This window comes from Poecilia formosa, unplaced genomic scaffold (genome assembly GCF_000485575.1).
Source record: "Poecilia formosa unplaced genomic scaffold, Poecilia_formosa-5.1.2 Scaffold231, whole genome shotgun sequence".
Taxonomy (NCBI): domain Eukaryota; kingdom Metazoa; phylum Chordata; class Actinopteri; order Cyprinodontiformes; family Poeciliidae; genus Poecilia; species Poecilia formosa.
Genome location: NW_006800170.1, coordinates 140,196 through 154,778, shown reverse-complemented (window position 1 = coordinate 154,778; position 14,583 = coordinate 140,196). Strand labels below are relative to the sequence as shown.

At 39.3% G+C, this 14,583-nt stretch overlaps 1 protein-coding gene across 5 annotated transcripts in view; it reads right to left on the bottom strand.

The window, feature by feature from the left end:
• Nucleotides 1-494: 494 nt before the first annotated feature.
• Nucleotides 495-14,583, bottom strand: part of stag3 (STAG3 cohesin complex component) — a 19,161-nt gene continuing 5,072 nt past the window's right edge. For 2 of the 5 annotated variants that reach the window (XM_007568781.2, XM_007568785.2), the window contains exons 8-32: nucleotides 14,037-14,188; nucleotides 12,894-13,091; nucleotides 12,393-12,491; nucleotides 11,738-11,817; nucleotides 10,118-10,225; nucleotides 9,866-9,965; nucleotides 9,575-9,677; nucleotides 9,312-9,415; nucleotides 9,058-9,150; nucleotides 8,878-8,970; nucleotides 8,597-8,797; nucleotides 8,395-8,462; nucleotides 8,223-8,310; nucleotides 7,839-7,919; nucleotides 7,079-7,171; nucleotides 6,680-6,848; nucleotides 6,245-6,375; nucleotides 5,835-5,936; nucleotides 4,471-4,604; nucleotides 4,170-4,289; nucleotides 3,266-3,441; nucleotides 2,955-3,150; nucleotides 2,578-2,673; nucleotides 2,387-2,498; nucleotides 495-818 (exon numbers count right to left, since the gene is read on the bottom strand). In XM_007568781.2, coding sequence (XP_007568843.1) covers nucleotides 768-818; nucleotides 2,387-2,498; nucleotides 2,578-2,673; nucleotides 2,955-3,150; nucleotides 3,266-3,441; nucleotides 4,170-4,289; nucleotides 4,471-4,604; nucleotides 5,835-5,936; nucleotides 6,245-6,375; nucleotides 6,680-6,848; nucleotides 7,079-7,171; nucleotides 7,839-7,919; nucleotides 8,223-8,310; nucleotides 8,395-8,462; nucleotides 8,597-8,797; nucleotides 8,878-8,970; nucleotides 9,058-9,150; nucleotides 9,312-9,415; nucleotides 9,575-9,677; nucleotides 9,866-9,965; nucleotides 10,118-10,225; nucleotides 11,738-11,817; nucleotides 12,393-12,491; nucleotides 12,894-13,091; nucleotides 14,037-14,188 — 2,948 coding nt within the window. In that variant the 3' untranslated portion in view covers nucleotides 495-767. Of the gene's footprint in view, nucleotides 819-1,925; nucleotides 1,992-2,386; nucleotides 2,499-2,577; nucleotides 2,674-2,954; nucleotides 3,151-3,265; nucleotides 3,442-4,169; nucleotides 4,290-4,470; nucleotides 4,605-5,834; nucleotides 5,937-6,244; nucleotides 6,376-6,679; nucleotides 6,849-7,078; nucleotides 7,172-7,838; nucleotides 7,920-8,222; nucleotides 8,311-8,394; nucleotides 8,463-8,596; nucleotides 8,798-8,877; nucleotides 8,971-9,057; nucleotides 9,151-9,311; nucleotides 9,416-9,574; nucleotides 9,678-9,865; nucleotides 9,966-10,117; nucleotides 10,226-11,737; nucleotides 11,818-12,392; nucleotides 12,492-12,893; nucleotides 13,092-14,036; nucleotides 14,189-14,583 lie in introns of all 5 variants that reach the window. The other 3 variants (XM_007568784.2, XM_007568783.2, XM_007568786.2) reach the window with 3 other exon arrangements.

The window sequence follows — 14,583 nt, the reverse complement described above, 5'->3', positions numbered from 1 at the left end:
GTCGCGTCTTTCGGCGGTAGGGGGCGGGCTTTAGCAATGGCGCGAAAGTTGCAGGAGGTAGAGTGTCACATGACCACAGGAACAGGCGCGAAATGTGATAATAGGATTTGATACACAAATATGCCTCCGATAGGACAACTGATCTTGAAAACTGGGTTACATCTATATAGTATATATAGCTTGAACTCAATAAATTCACTTTTCTTTTGCATTCATTTATGATTTTTGCCAAAATGTAGTTTATCATAAAACATTAAACTGTCCCCTTGGGGGTTTTTTATATCTAAACTAAAACAACAAAAATGTGAGAAGTTAATTTAGTTGAATTCAACAACTTTTGAAAAATTCAATTGAATTGTCCTCAGTTGAATACAAAACTATAATAGGAATGTTTAATGTTGAACAAAAACAGCAGTGACTTTTTTAAAATAATGTTTGGAAATATATTTGCGTCACCTGTCAAGCAACTTTTCAGAAACATTCAGCACAAGTTGGTAACATTAATCATATTTTATTTAACAAAAGTGCTGAACAAAGAAGTGGCAGTAACGACAAAATAGGTGAAAACTTTTAGCTTACTGTTGGCAGACAGTGATCTAGCTAAAAATGTAGTCTGAACATTTTCTACATTTTAAAAATGGTAATCAGAATCAAACTTTAGCAGGTATGATTCACAAATTTTGGAAAAACTATGTTTTTTTTTCCCACAGAAATGATTGGTGCAAACTCAGAACAAGCAGAAATGCTGAGATGAACTTAAACTGTTCTCAGTCAAAGAGCTGATCAAGGATGCTGGCTGAGGTGTGACGCGTTGATGGCTGTAGGGGAAAAAAAAAAAAAGTTATCAGATGCAGATTCTCCTCATTTCCAAGCAAACAGTACTCCACACACTCTGCAAAGAATCCAATCCTCTGTCCAAGTCATAATAATTTTAGGTTTAGCACAGCTCTATCTGGAAAGATAGCTTTCCAGATCTGATTTCTGTTGGCTGAAGTTGTTTTTTTTTATTCTATTTGTTAGAAGTGCCACAGGCATCTGACACTGCTCTTCATTTATTTAGACCCAAGAGCTGAAAGCGCCTCGACTCTTGTGCATTTACAATAATATTGCTCACCGCCACTTCTCCTCCTCCTCTGCATCAGATAATATAAGGGCTTTTCTTTAGCAGAAAGCTTTACTCTTCTTTCACACTGCAGCTTGGAAAGATGTGCTGCTTCTTTTTGGTTTCCAGGCAACCAGTACCACTGAGTCTGGGTGAAATTTTGAGGTGCCTGCCCTTTTCTCCACTTCTAGACAAACTAAAGCAGCAAAAACAAGTTGCTGTAATATGGTGCTAGAAGAAGAGTTCTAACCTCAGAGGGATATTCTACATCATGTTTTTAAGCATTAGAAAGAGACGCAAACCCTCCTGAAAATCGGTGCTTTAATCTGTGTTGTAATAAGTTTGAGGGCAGCACCATGGCGTTTAGCTCAAGCAGACTATCTTCCATTCTACTTGCACATACTTAAAGTGCAGCAACACCAGCCCCGTTTACTCCACTATAGTCAAACTCTGGTTCATTTGGGGAAGTGTGAATGCATATTCAAACTCTGATGTGGACCCAAGAAAAGCAAAATATGGTCCGTTTAAAAACCAAGGTATCGGTTTATTGAAGTGAACTTTGGTGTATTTCAAATGCAAATGTAAGAAGCAGACTAAGCGCATAGCATTCTGGGTTTATATAACCAAAACAAATGTGTGAGTCTAGTGCTAGAGGGAGAAATGGCTCGTGGTATTTTACCAGAAACAAAGGAGAAATCGTACAGCTTCTAAAAATTGATGCCACTTTTGAAGGATTTGGTTCGTTCGACAGAAGGCGGTGTGAAAGCGAATTGCACCAGCTGAAAATGTAGCAAATGTTACTTTTGGACACTGATGTTTTTACCAGTGTAAATTCAGATCCTTTGTCACTTTCGTAATCTTCTATCTCAGGCTCCTCTTCTCCTGAAATGTCGCTCCCAGCCCTTTNGTTTAAAAACCAAGGTATCGGTTTATTGAAGTGAACTTTGGTGTATTTCGAATGCGAATGTAAGAAGCAGACTACAGCGCATAGCATTCTGGGTAAATATAACCAAAACAAATGTGTGAGTCTAGTGCTAGAGGGAAAAATGGCTCGTGGTCTTTTACCAGAAACAAAGGAGAAATCGTACAGCTGCTAAAATTTGATGCCACTTTTGAAGGATTTGGTTCGTTCGACAGAAGGCGGTGTGAAAGCGAATTGCACCAGCTGAAAATGTAGCAAATGTTAGTTTTGGACTCCAAACTAACAGAGGGCACCAGATTTCAGGTGTGAAAAGACCCTAAAGACATAAGTTTTACTTATTTACAAAACATTGATGTTTTTACCAGTGTAAATTCAGATCCTTTGTCACTTTCGTAATCTTCTATCTCAGGCTCCTCTTCTCCTGAAATGTCGCTCCCAGCCCTTTTTGAAATGTCATCCTCAATCAGTGAAAGCCTGGGTAACAATAATGGGAATCATTGTTTTTCCATGGCTGAAAACAAAATTTTCAAAAATAAACAAACGTCAGCCTTACAAATTGAGGTGAGAATCCAGATCTTCCTGCTGCGTAGACGTCTGCACAGAAGAAGCTTTTCCACGTTTGGCTGGCTTTACCTTTCGCATGTTGGACCTGCAGGAGCAACAAAAAAAAACCCAACTGGAATTTGTAACCTAATTTCCATATTCCATACAGCCTGGTTTATTTCAATATCCACTTTCCTTTTTGCCTGGAAACATTATTATTAAATTAGAAAGGAGGGCAGACCGGTCTGCTGTTGGTCAGGAAAGAGCCTGGTAGTCATTTACTGAAACCAAATTGCAGCTTTTGGCAGACGTCCAACTGTAACTCCCAGCAATCTGACACAGACGTGGTGAACGCTGCAGATGTTGTGATAATAAAATCCAACTCACCCGCAGGAGAACTCATCCTCCGACTCCAGCTCAGTCAGGACGCTCCCACTGTCCGACACTGTGGCCGTGGGCTTCTTGGCAGTCGCCCGTTTGGGTCTATGTTTCAGGACGGTCGAAGTGAGGGCCGGAGTGTGAAGGTGGCTCTGGATGCTGCTGCTCTCCAACAGTGAACCTCTGGCAGTGCTAGACGCTGAACCTGGATAAGACAAACGACAAGTAAAAGAGTCTACCAACAAGCATTTTATGACTGCTTTATTACAAAAAACATTTGCTCTTTAAATACTACTGTTAAAAAAATAAGTCAGTGTCACCCTGAGCTGTTATCCTTTTGCGTTTGGTCACAGGTGTGTGAAGGGAGGAGTCGGCTTTGCTTTCCTCGTCTGGATCTTTGTACTTGGAGGTGCGAGACTCCAAAGAACGGCGATACAGTTTAACTGACGGCCAGGAGAGGGCAGCACTGGGACACTCAGATTTCAGAAACTGGGCTCTGGGAGGGAATGAAAGAGCGACAGGATTCAAGGACAAAGACTAGAAGACTCTTTGTTGAATGTCTGATCTGATTTCGGCAAGAGGGCAGATTTAAGATAAACAAGAGGAGCAGTAAGTCTAAACCTGAAACCAATGGAGCCAAACTTGGAACGTGGGAGTTAAGGTGAGAAAAAAGGGTTTTATTTTGTTCTTTGCTTATAAGCAGACATTTCAGCTTCGCCCATCCTGACTAGTGAAAAGCTGGTAAAAAAACAAAAAACAAAAACGAATATTTTTCTTTTAAGTGGATGCATCATTCCTGACAACTACCAGATCACTCTGAAAACATCACTCTTTGGTGTGGAAGTTGTTACTGAGGGAAAACTTTGACTTAAGGTCACGTGACATTTAGCCTTTTTAAATCAATAAAACCTTGTTTTACAACACATGCTGTCTCACACACTGCATGAATTCACCTGTTGTTCCAAACAGAAATAACTGCTCTCAGCAGGAAGGCTGTATAAAACAAAACGTTTTTGAAGAGAGAGCAGAATCAGCCCAGGCACAATTCAAATTCCTGAAACTCCCAATTAACAGCATAGAATGATACGCAGACAGACTTTGTTAGATGTGAGAGTAATTAAGTTTGTATGAATGCATACAAACTTAATTTGTATGCATTAAGTATACAAATACTTAATGCATGCAAAGGACCAACAATGCTTGTTGGTCCTTCGGGGTTCTCACAGCTGGGCGCAGTCCTGTGGAAGCAACTTGAAGCTGAACTCGCTGAGGATTTCTAGGAACGCCACGTTTGGACACTCCTCTCCTTCCTGCGGCACACGAAATGCAAAACGGATCCCGTCCCTGACAAGAAAAACATTCTAGAGATTATTGAAAAACTAAAAAGCAACTCCATAAAAAAAATTTACTCCTCAGGGTACCACACTTAAAACTGTTCAAATATTCAAGTTAACACGTTGAAATCTGCTTTAGAGCATTATAAAGCTAAGAGAAATAGCGTGTGTTAGAGAAATGTGTTACTAACAGGTGCAGGGCCACCAGTTGTTTGCGGGAACGACGCAGATCGACGCCAAAGCTCATGGCCAGCTTTCGAGCCAACTCTCTAATCTCGGTGAAATCCTGCTGGTCGTGGCCCTCCGTAAGCATCTCGGAGAACAGCTGAGCACACACAGGCATGACTTTACATAAACACACTCCATAGTGAAACCTTTAATGTGTCTGCAGGAATACACAGACACGGTGCACCAGCTTTCAGTTTGGTTGAATAAATAACAAGTGTGATTCAAAAAATGGCTATAATTCTACTAAACTAGAGGTTTGAATTTTGTTTTGAAGAGACTTCATTATTTCTCCTGAGGAAGAAGTTGGATTAGGAGATGATGACAATTTTTGGATTATTATAGTTAATTATCCATTTACTCTATTGTAAAAGTACACATGGACCTCTAGCAATAATGCTAACCGGTCTAATCACACTAATTATGATGGAACAGGCAGTTTAAAATGTCAACCCATTAGTCATCTTCTGTTTGAAACAATAGAGACATTCTGCAGAGTTGTGTAACAGACTGCTCTCCCTCACTCTGCATGAAGTTGCTTCTCCTAATAAAAAATATTCTAACCTACTACAAAATAAAAGCTTTACTCACACTCCTGTACAATTACAGTGAACAAATAAATGATTTAACAATTCACATGAGCATAAATAAGAGCTTTTTCCTCTCAAATATTACGTCTGACACCTGTTATTTATTTTTGAAACAATAAATAAAAAAATAAATAAAAAAAAAACCATTAGTGAGCTAAAATGCTTCTTATATATGAGATGTGCTACAATTATTTTTTTACCAGTTTAAATACCTCTGGTCCCAAAACCTGGAAAGTTTTACTGTATTTGTAGATTATCCATGTTGCAGCTCGGTAATTTTGGGCAGTTTTTGTAAAAAAACAACAACATTATTTTATTTGGCAAAAGACACCTCTTAAAAAGAAGTTAATTTACAGTTCATAGAGAAGGTGCAAACAAAAAAATAATTCAAATCATCAAGATGATTCAGAATCATCTAAAAACCAGCAAAGGCAGATCAGAGCTTTATGAAAATGGTGACTGGAGACCTGCCTCTAAACTTCTGATTGGTGCATCTAATATCACATTTCTACCACATTTTCACACATTAAGGTATTAGATAGTCTGCAAAGAAAAGAGATTTTCTGTAATAGAAACAATACTACATGTTCAGTATCAACTGTTTTTAGTTTCCTAAATGGGCACAAATCAGTACAGTGTGCACATCTTTCATCACACACAATCTTTGTTTGACTTTTTTCTTTCTGTACACATGCTGCCAACTACTCCCACCCTATATAGCAGTGGAATGAGGAGCACACCTGCTGCAGGCTGAGGCACACGATCTTGGCACTCTGTATGGGGTTGATGAGTTTGCTCTTGCTCACAGTCTCCTTTATGATGTCACCAAAGTCTTTAAAATACTGCAAGAAATCAGACATGACAAAATGTCAATGCACTTTAATTGTAAGTGTCTGACGGTGCAAATAATCCACTCCGTTCACGTCATGGCTGCTTGTTTTAGCCGCTGTTCTCCATGACTCATCTTCTGCACCTCGCTTGTTCCAAAACAAATTTTATCACCTTCCTCCACTTTCCACACATCCTCTTCGATATTAATTAGTTTTAGTAGGCTTTCCAAATCTCGCTAATTCATCCAAGAACGATTCAGGACTAAAAAGGCAAAGCACTCAGCCAAGCTGAGCACGCATAACAAAGATTATTACTCCACCTTGCTGTAGTGCTTGAAGACATTGGTGGCAGCAGACAGGTCCAGGACGCCGTAGAGGACCAGCTTACAGTAGCCACCCAGCTGGTTGCGTTTCTTCTGAAGAAGAGCCACCTTCTTCTCCAAGTCTTCATCTAAAAATCCGAGAGCTAGGGTTAGATAACATTAAAAAAAAAAAGGCATATAATATAAGATCATGCAAGGCTATTTTTCTGATTAGAGGATTCAGGCAGAAACAAACAGCACATAAATATATTCCACCCTAGAATCTACTGGTGTTGGGAGGAATATGATGAAACATGCTCAGAAAGAAAACATGAAAAAGTGAAAAATGTGCAAAGGCTGATCTGAGAAAATAGTCTTCTTTTTCACTTAAACTGCTGCTGGAACTGTCACAGGTCCGAGCTGGCACTGTGATACGAGTTGGTATAGAAGTACCATCAAGATCGATGTTTTCGCTGTCGTTGAAGACGTAGTCCAGGAGAAAAGACGCCAACTCAGCGCGCAGAGAGTCGGACGGCAGGTGAACCAGCGCCCGGAGGACCGGCTCACCGCGGACAGAAACCGCTCCATACAGCAGCAGCAGGTCACACAGCAGCTCAAATGCCTTAAGGAAGGGAAGATAAACAGAAAATTGACTTTTTCAGGTTCTAGTTTTACCAAGTAAAATTCAAGATCCACAAACACACCAATATCAGTAGATCGGAATTGGCCATTGATTTAGATTTAGTCAATACCTTTTATTGACAATTTCTATTAAAGTTGAAGTGTTTTAAGTTTATTTTCTGGCTATCCAGTCAACACAAAGGATGATGCTCGTTTCCATCAAGCTTTTACCTGATCCCTTATCTCAGTCTGGTCCAGAGACAAACAAGTCTGGCAGACTCTGCAAAACAAACGCACCTTTTTCCTAAGATGCGTTAAGTCAACCTGGGAAAAAAGTTGAGAAATAGAGGTTCAACAACAGAGGAAGAAAGATTGTAATTATAAAACATTATAGTTAAACAGTGAAATAACTGTTAAACATAAATGTCTCCGTCACTGGACTCTATCTTCAGCATCAGGAAAGTCAAAGTAGGAAGTGGTAATTCAAAGATATTTGCTTGTGAGTAACAATTAATTAATGATTGATGTATTTTTGAGGAAGTATTTCAAGTGAGAAAAACTTGCATATTTGAGCAACATCGGAAAATGTCAGCTCGGACAATTAACTAAGGTGAATAATATTGAATGCTTTTGTCTTTAACGAGAGCGAAAAGACGTAAAGATTAGAGATGAAACACGAGTTGGATTATGCAATAACGAATGAGTTAATTCATAGTCAGGGTATATAAAATGATCCTGTGATTTCAGACTTTTAAAGATTTTTTTGCATGATTTGCTTGCTGGTAAAATATCTGATGAATTGTTTTGACACATAATGGCTCTACAAACAGCCAAGGTCTCCACTAACAGACTGAAACTGGCTGTGTCGTAATCTGCACCATGTTATTTGGCTTAAATTAATGCAGATACTGTCAGAATAAAGGCTGCATGTAAAAGGAAAAGTGCTAGACTTAAATCAGAGTAAATTCTATTTAAAAACAGAAACAAGCACCTCGGCTGGATTCAGGTTGACTGCATTCAGTTTTGCCCACATGAGGTGAAAAGCTGCACACTTCAGAGCCGCCACCAAGAGCTGAAATCACACAGAAACAAGTCGAAAATAACTTCTGCTGAGATTTGTGTAAATGAAAAAAAAAAAAAAAAAAAAAAGAGACTTCCTGCAACTCCTTCAGACTTGAAAGAACATGTCTCAAATGGAACATAGAGGAAAAAAACAAGTCAACTTGTTTTTTTTTGATTGTAGGGCTTTGAAGTTATGACATACATGCCATATCTGACATTTCATTACACTGCCTTACTCTCATCGTTCTCATGAGGTAAAATCCTAATCAACCTGAACAACCTTTATATCATCAGATAAAATGTTGCTTTAAACCTCAGTGTCAAAATCCAAGGATTCTATCCTGTTTTTCAGCAGCTCCATGCAGGAATCAAGCAGCTCCCATCTAGTCGGGTCCTTGGCACTGAAAACACACAAAGCTTAGAGTCAAATGCATCTCTAATGAAAAGCATCGTCAATACAAAGCTTATCTATCATACGAGCTCACCTGCACAAGGCAGCAATCCTTTTCAAGGCTGAAGCTGCATTGTATACTCCATCCTCATCTGCTGCACCCTAAGTAATAAAACACACCGACTGAAAGGCTGAAAGAGGAAATAAGAGCCAGTCTGCTCTTCTTAATTATCTTCACTTTTTCAAAACATAGCTGCATCTCATGGAATGCGGGCTTCTCAGAGAGATTTTCGAACCTGCAGTAAGTCGCTCAGGTAGGAGTTGAAGCATTCGGTCAGCTCGTCCATCAGCTGACTGAAGACCAGGTGTGCACGGGAGGAGAAGGTGTGGCTCTCTGAGCAGAGGGTGCTGACCAGCAGGGCACAGGCCTGCAGCACAGCAGCGTCCGTATGCTTCTTCACGATGGTGCATATCTGGGACAGCAGCAGGTCCAGATGCTGAGAGAAACAAGGATGGATCAAGAAAATGAAACATGGCTTCACAAATCTGGTGAGGCCGTTTGTGACCTCTTCCTTACCTTTTCAAGCCACTGAGTGCTGCTGTACATGTCCAGATCAAAGTAAAGAGGAGCTCTGAGGAGAAGGCTCATCTTCTCTGCATCAGCTGAGTACTGCAGGCAGATTAAAGTTTTACATTAAAACAATGTTCTATTAGGGTACATAAAAACAAAGTATCGTAAATGAGTTCAGCCGTTCACCTTGGAAAGCAGCTGCGGGAGCACAGGGATGAAATGCGTGGTAATGCGAGTCCTGTCTTGTTCCTGAATCTTCTTCAGCTTCATACTCAGGACCTAATATGTGTCAAAAAAAAGTTCAGAGGAGACAAAATGTAACCACAATTTTTGTTTGTGTTTGAGTGAACACAGTGCGGAAAACATCTAGAATTTTAGTTCGCTTCAAAACTAGATTGTGAAAACCAAATAATAAAGCTATTGCAAACATTTATTCACACCTTTTTGCCCTGACTTCTCCCAGCTGGTGGCGTTGCCTCAGCTGCCTGTCTGATGGCACATATCATGATCTCCAGGAGCGCCCCCTCCTCCTCATACATCAGACCTGGCAAAAAGGAAGGCAAAGACAAAAAGATGAAAACAGATGACCTCCCAGAACAGGTATTAAAAAAAAGAATGTAAAATCAAAATAGAAATGATGCATGGAGTTAAAAGTAACTTTGCACATACAACTTGAGTCACTCACACCCTTAACACTCCTCACCAGAATCCTGCAACAGTAAAGTCGTCATGGTGTCCCAGTCTCTAAGCTCAGAGCCGGCCACAGTCCACAGACTGTCCACCAGGTACGCACCATGCTCATGGAACTGTTGCATAAACAATTCAGATTAAACCTCTCCAATGTTTTAAAATACAACATTGTGACTTCAATTACAAAAATAAGAAAACATGGGATCTATGAAGGGGGAAAAGGAACTGAAAAAACACCTCGAGAACATCAGTTCAGGAGAAGCAAGTGACAGAAATTGAGAGATCACAAAAACAAAATGGCTACCTCACTCTGGATGTAGAAGGAGATGAGTATTTGAAAAAACGCTGCGTTGTTGCTTTTATCGTCGTCATCCTGGCTTTGAGTAGTAACCACACGTTTCAGCCTGTCACACATAAACAAACTAGTAAATTGTATTTACTAAAAGGAAAATGAAGAACGTATTCAAAGATGAACTGTTTAAAAAAGAAGAACTACTTTCAATGCCAATACTGTGGAATCAGCAGGAGTTAATGATTCTTGCGACATGGAACATACTTGTGGCAGAGGAAGGCTCCGGCTGCAGACGCCAGGCCTCGGTGCGAAGCGTAAACCAGGGGGTAGATGTGGCCGGACTCCTCCTCCATCAAGTCGTCTTCTGTGCTGCTGCAAGTGTCAAAACAAACGGGCAACGCAGTCAATTCCAAACCATTTAATCAATGAGTCAAAAGAAAAGTCATTCAACAATGCACAATGTAAGATAAAAGTCTAAACTCTTAAAATAAAACCTTTGTCTTGGAAAAGTATTTACATGTCAGAATGTAAAACTTTAACATGATCCATGTGATAGCACAACATAAAATAGTTCATATTTATAAAGTGGAAGTAAGTGGACGGAGACATGGGTTTTATTTTTTTCATATACAACTTATATGCTTTTAATTTTATCTCTATATATTTTAATGCCCCTAAATAAAAACCAGTGCAAGCAACTCCCAGCAGAAGTCGACAAAATAGTAAATAGGAACACATCAGATAAGAATAAGTTAAAAATTAAGCTGTGGAAAAGTTTCAAGCAGGGTTAGAGTCCAAAATAGATTCAAAACCTTAAAATGTCCCACAAAGAATTGTTTAATCATCCCAAAATTGAAGATACCAAAACACGGCCGTCCACCTGAGCTGACAGGCTGGACAAGATGATTAATCACAGAAGCAGCCAAGAGTCCAATCGTCCTTTGTCATCTTCAGATTCAGCAATCTACATCCTAAGTGCACAAAGGAACATTACTAGAGAACCTGTGTTTACATCCCTACTGGTATTTGCAGTTTTACCCATTTAACAACATTTCTGTTGGTAGTTTTATTTTTCACAAATTGTAAGTAGTCTGTTTTTAATGCACAAATAAATATACATGCTCATTTTATTAACTTTTTTTAAAATATCATCCACCTCTACTCAGTTGCATATTTCTTGGATTGCATTACACAATTTCAGTTTTTTATATTATAATTTTGCCTGACTGTACATTACTCTTAATGTATTTTGTTTTGCATATTTTATACTTTTATCTCTGTGTGACTCAAACACTTGTCACTTCACCTATATTACACCTGAATTTTCTCACTGTGCAACAACAAAGGCTATTTCTACTCTATTCTACTTTTGTGAGGGACTGTACATAAAATAAAGCCAACAACTATAAACCTAAAAGGTGCTTATCTTTCTCATTACTGAAATAATCCCACATTTTTGTAAATGGTTAGAAATCTTGTTATGACTGCTAAGAGTTTTGCTTTTAAGAGGACATTATGAAGCCATCACCCTTATATGGACCTGCAAAGCTCTGATTGTGTAGCTCCTGGACAAAAACATCAGATTCTGATAACAGATTCTTCAGTTATGTATTATGAGGTGGGATGTGGGGGGACTTGGCTTGCCTCCAAAATCAGATGTGTTAAAAAAATAAAAATAAAAATATGGGCAGCAAATGTGAAATTTTGATTAATCCTCTGTAAAAAGCTGATCATTGTAGCTGTTTTTATTGAAGATCAGAATTAAAACTCTAAACAATTTAAATGAAGATGGCATCCTCTGTCTTTTTTTTTTTATTTAATCTGCTAAAAATATTCCTGCGTTACATCAACAAAGAAACCCTCAGAGACAGAGAAAGCCCTCACTGTTGGATCATCAGCAACAGATTGACCACTTCCACTGCCACGTCTGGGTCTTTGTCCAGCACCATGCTGAGAATCCTTTCCTGAGCACACAGAAATTCAGTTATGCACCGCAATACACACACACAGAGATAAACGTACAATCGTGCCAGCAGTCAAACAAACTGGTAAATAATATGCATAAATGCACACACACACACACACACACACACACACACACACACACACTTACTCGCTGATTAGGATGTAAGCCATGACAGAAAAAAGACCATTTATCTGCAGCAGCACATGTGGCTTAAGAGGGTTTTCATGTATTTGAGAAGGGCTTATTATCTATGGGTAATTGACGGCAATTAACACAACCAGGCACAAGCCCAGACAAAGGATGGGACCATACCAACAAACAGAAGTGGTGCAAAGACAAAAGAAAAAAAAAATGAATAGGCATTAAAATACAGAGAGAAGGCACCAAAGGATGGGTGGAGAAACACAGACAGGCTACAAAGTAGAGACAAAACAAAAAGCGCAAACAATAGATGGGAGACAGATGTTGAGAAAAGAAGCAGACAGAAAAGACAGATGCAGACTGGGGGGGAAGAACAGGGGAAGAAAACAGGCATCAACTGAGGCGCGAGTCCAATCCAGAGGGATGGCTCACTTTAAATCTGCTGGTGAAAAGCTCCAGGCGGCCAATGAACTCCTTCTCCTGGTACAGACCCTGCAGGGCACGCACACACTGCAGACGCACTGGACTTTGCTGCAGGAAAATATAAAACAAGAGTACAGTAACATGCTTTCCTGCATCCTGCGCATACGCTCAGGGAAGTCTGTTCTGAAAAGCTGTTTCTCTTTGTGTACATGATTCTCACAAAATAGGCTAAAAAAAGAAATCTTGATGAATAGATGAAACACTGCCAAAGAAAACTCCAAGGAAAAGTCGCTGGAGTGTGGATAGAGATTACTTTGAAACAAAGAACTGGCCTTGTGTTGTCTCTGCCTATCTGCAGTCAAAAGTTGAACAAAATATTTTTTATTGCTTCTGCTTTTTGGCCAGTAGGGAGCTCAAGACAGACATCTTCAATGCCTGATCATCTAAAATGCCTCTGGAACGAAGAGAAAACCCATGTTCCATCTTCTGTTTCACCACATCTGTGTTTACCTTGTCATGCAACGTCCATCCCAGATATTTCAAGCATCTGTCATTGAGGAAGTTATCAGGATCCGTTTTCAGCCAAAGTCCCAACTCCTCAATACACGCAGCACGGATGTCTGCCAGTCGGTCACGGTAGCGGTGCACAAAGACGCCACGGAAGGTGGCGTTCATCATGAATGAGAGTTCCTCTCGGTTCTCCTGCAGCTACATCAAAAACATAAAACATAGATATGAACACACACAGAGACATCAGATACAGAGTAATGCAGGACTCCCAGGTTTACTTCTCTACTACCTTTATACTATATTGCTTAAACATTCCCCTGCTCATAGAACTATTAGCTTTAAAAACAGAGTTTAATTCCCAGGACCAAAGATCATAGATGTTTCACAGAATTCAGAAACATCAGGATTGAGATAAAAATTATGTGAAGTAACACAATTACCTTTTTTTTATTATTAATCTTTGAGATATGAATTTCAAAGCTAGAGCAGCATCACATTTTACAGTACGATTACAATCACAATGTTATCACATTTTCCTCTACATTAAAACTCCTTAACAGTTGATATTGACAAATTGATATCTAGTATTATCTTTTATTCATCTTTGAAATGAAAAAAAAAATCCTCCAAGAGAAGAGGTTTCCTTCTTGCTTTGTTCCCCTAAAACTAAAACTAGTGCAGCCTCTTTCCGATTGGTCAGGCATTCACATTCATATGAACATCAGCAGAACTCTGCTGCAGATCCTGTGATGAGCTTTTAGAATTTTGTTATTTATACCACTTGAGCTCTTTAATGACATTAACATTAATGTTAAATATTCAAAACATTTAGAAAAACAAACAGATTATGGTCTAATGTGATGACATGACTCCAGTGGTACAGTTAGATTAAACAGTACTTCTGAACAAATTTTAATCAGTTTGTGTGATTTTTGAAGCTTCTGTGAAGAACAATGAAAACAGCACTCAGGTCAATTTCATTTTGCTACATAGAAGCTGAGTTTATTACGCAGATAAGCCTGTGCAACGGCACAGAATATTAGCCATATCAGAACCTTTCTTCTAAAATCATTACTGATTTCAAAGTCTTCACAATCTAACAATGTCATATTCTACAGCTAAGTCAGCGTTTGAGTGTTTTACCTCTCTGACGGCAGTCTTCAGTTCCTCCAGTCGGTCTGAGCCTTGGTCACGTGGACTCTTGCTGTTCTCGATGTCGCATTGCCGCTGTGTGGTCTGCAGCTGAACTGATACCGCCACAGCCACGTCCACCAACCCCGTCATCAGCTTCATGGCTAAAACAGAAAACAGAAAAATAATATCTAAAAATCTAAAATCTGAATTCATACACCTTCAAGTCATTCACATTATGACATCTTAAAACAATTTGCTTTATAGGATTCTTTTCAATGGACCGACATAAATTGGTGTATAAAAGGTGGGATTTGGCATTCAGCACCCAAAGTTTTTAGAATGAATCTTCACTGCAGTCCCAGCTGAGTTTGTACATCTTGAAATTTTTACCCAGTTTTCTGTTACAAAATACCTCAAGCTCAGTCAGATTGGATGGACAGCATGCAAACGCCAAAAGTCCCAACTGGATTTAGTTCTGAGACTGTCTAGATCTGAAGGCTATGCTATTTTCACTGAATTTTATAAAGACAAATCAAATTAAAGGGGATTTTATATA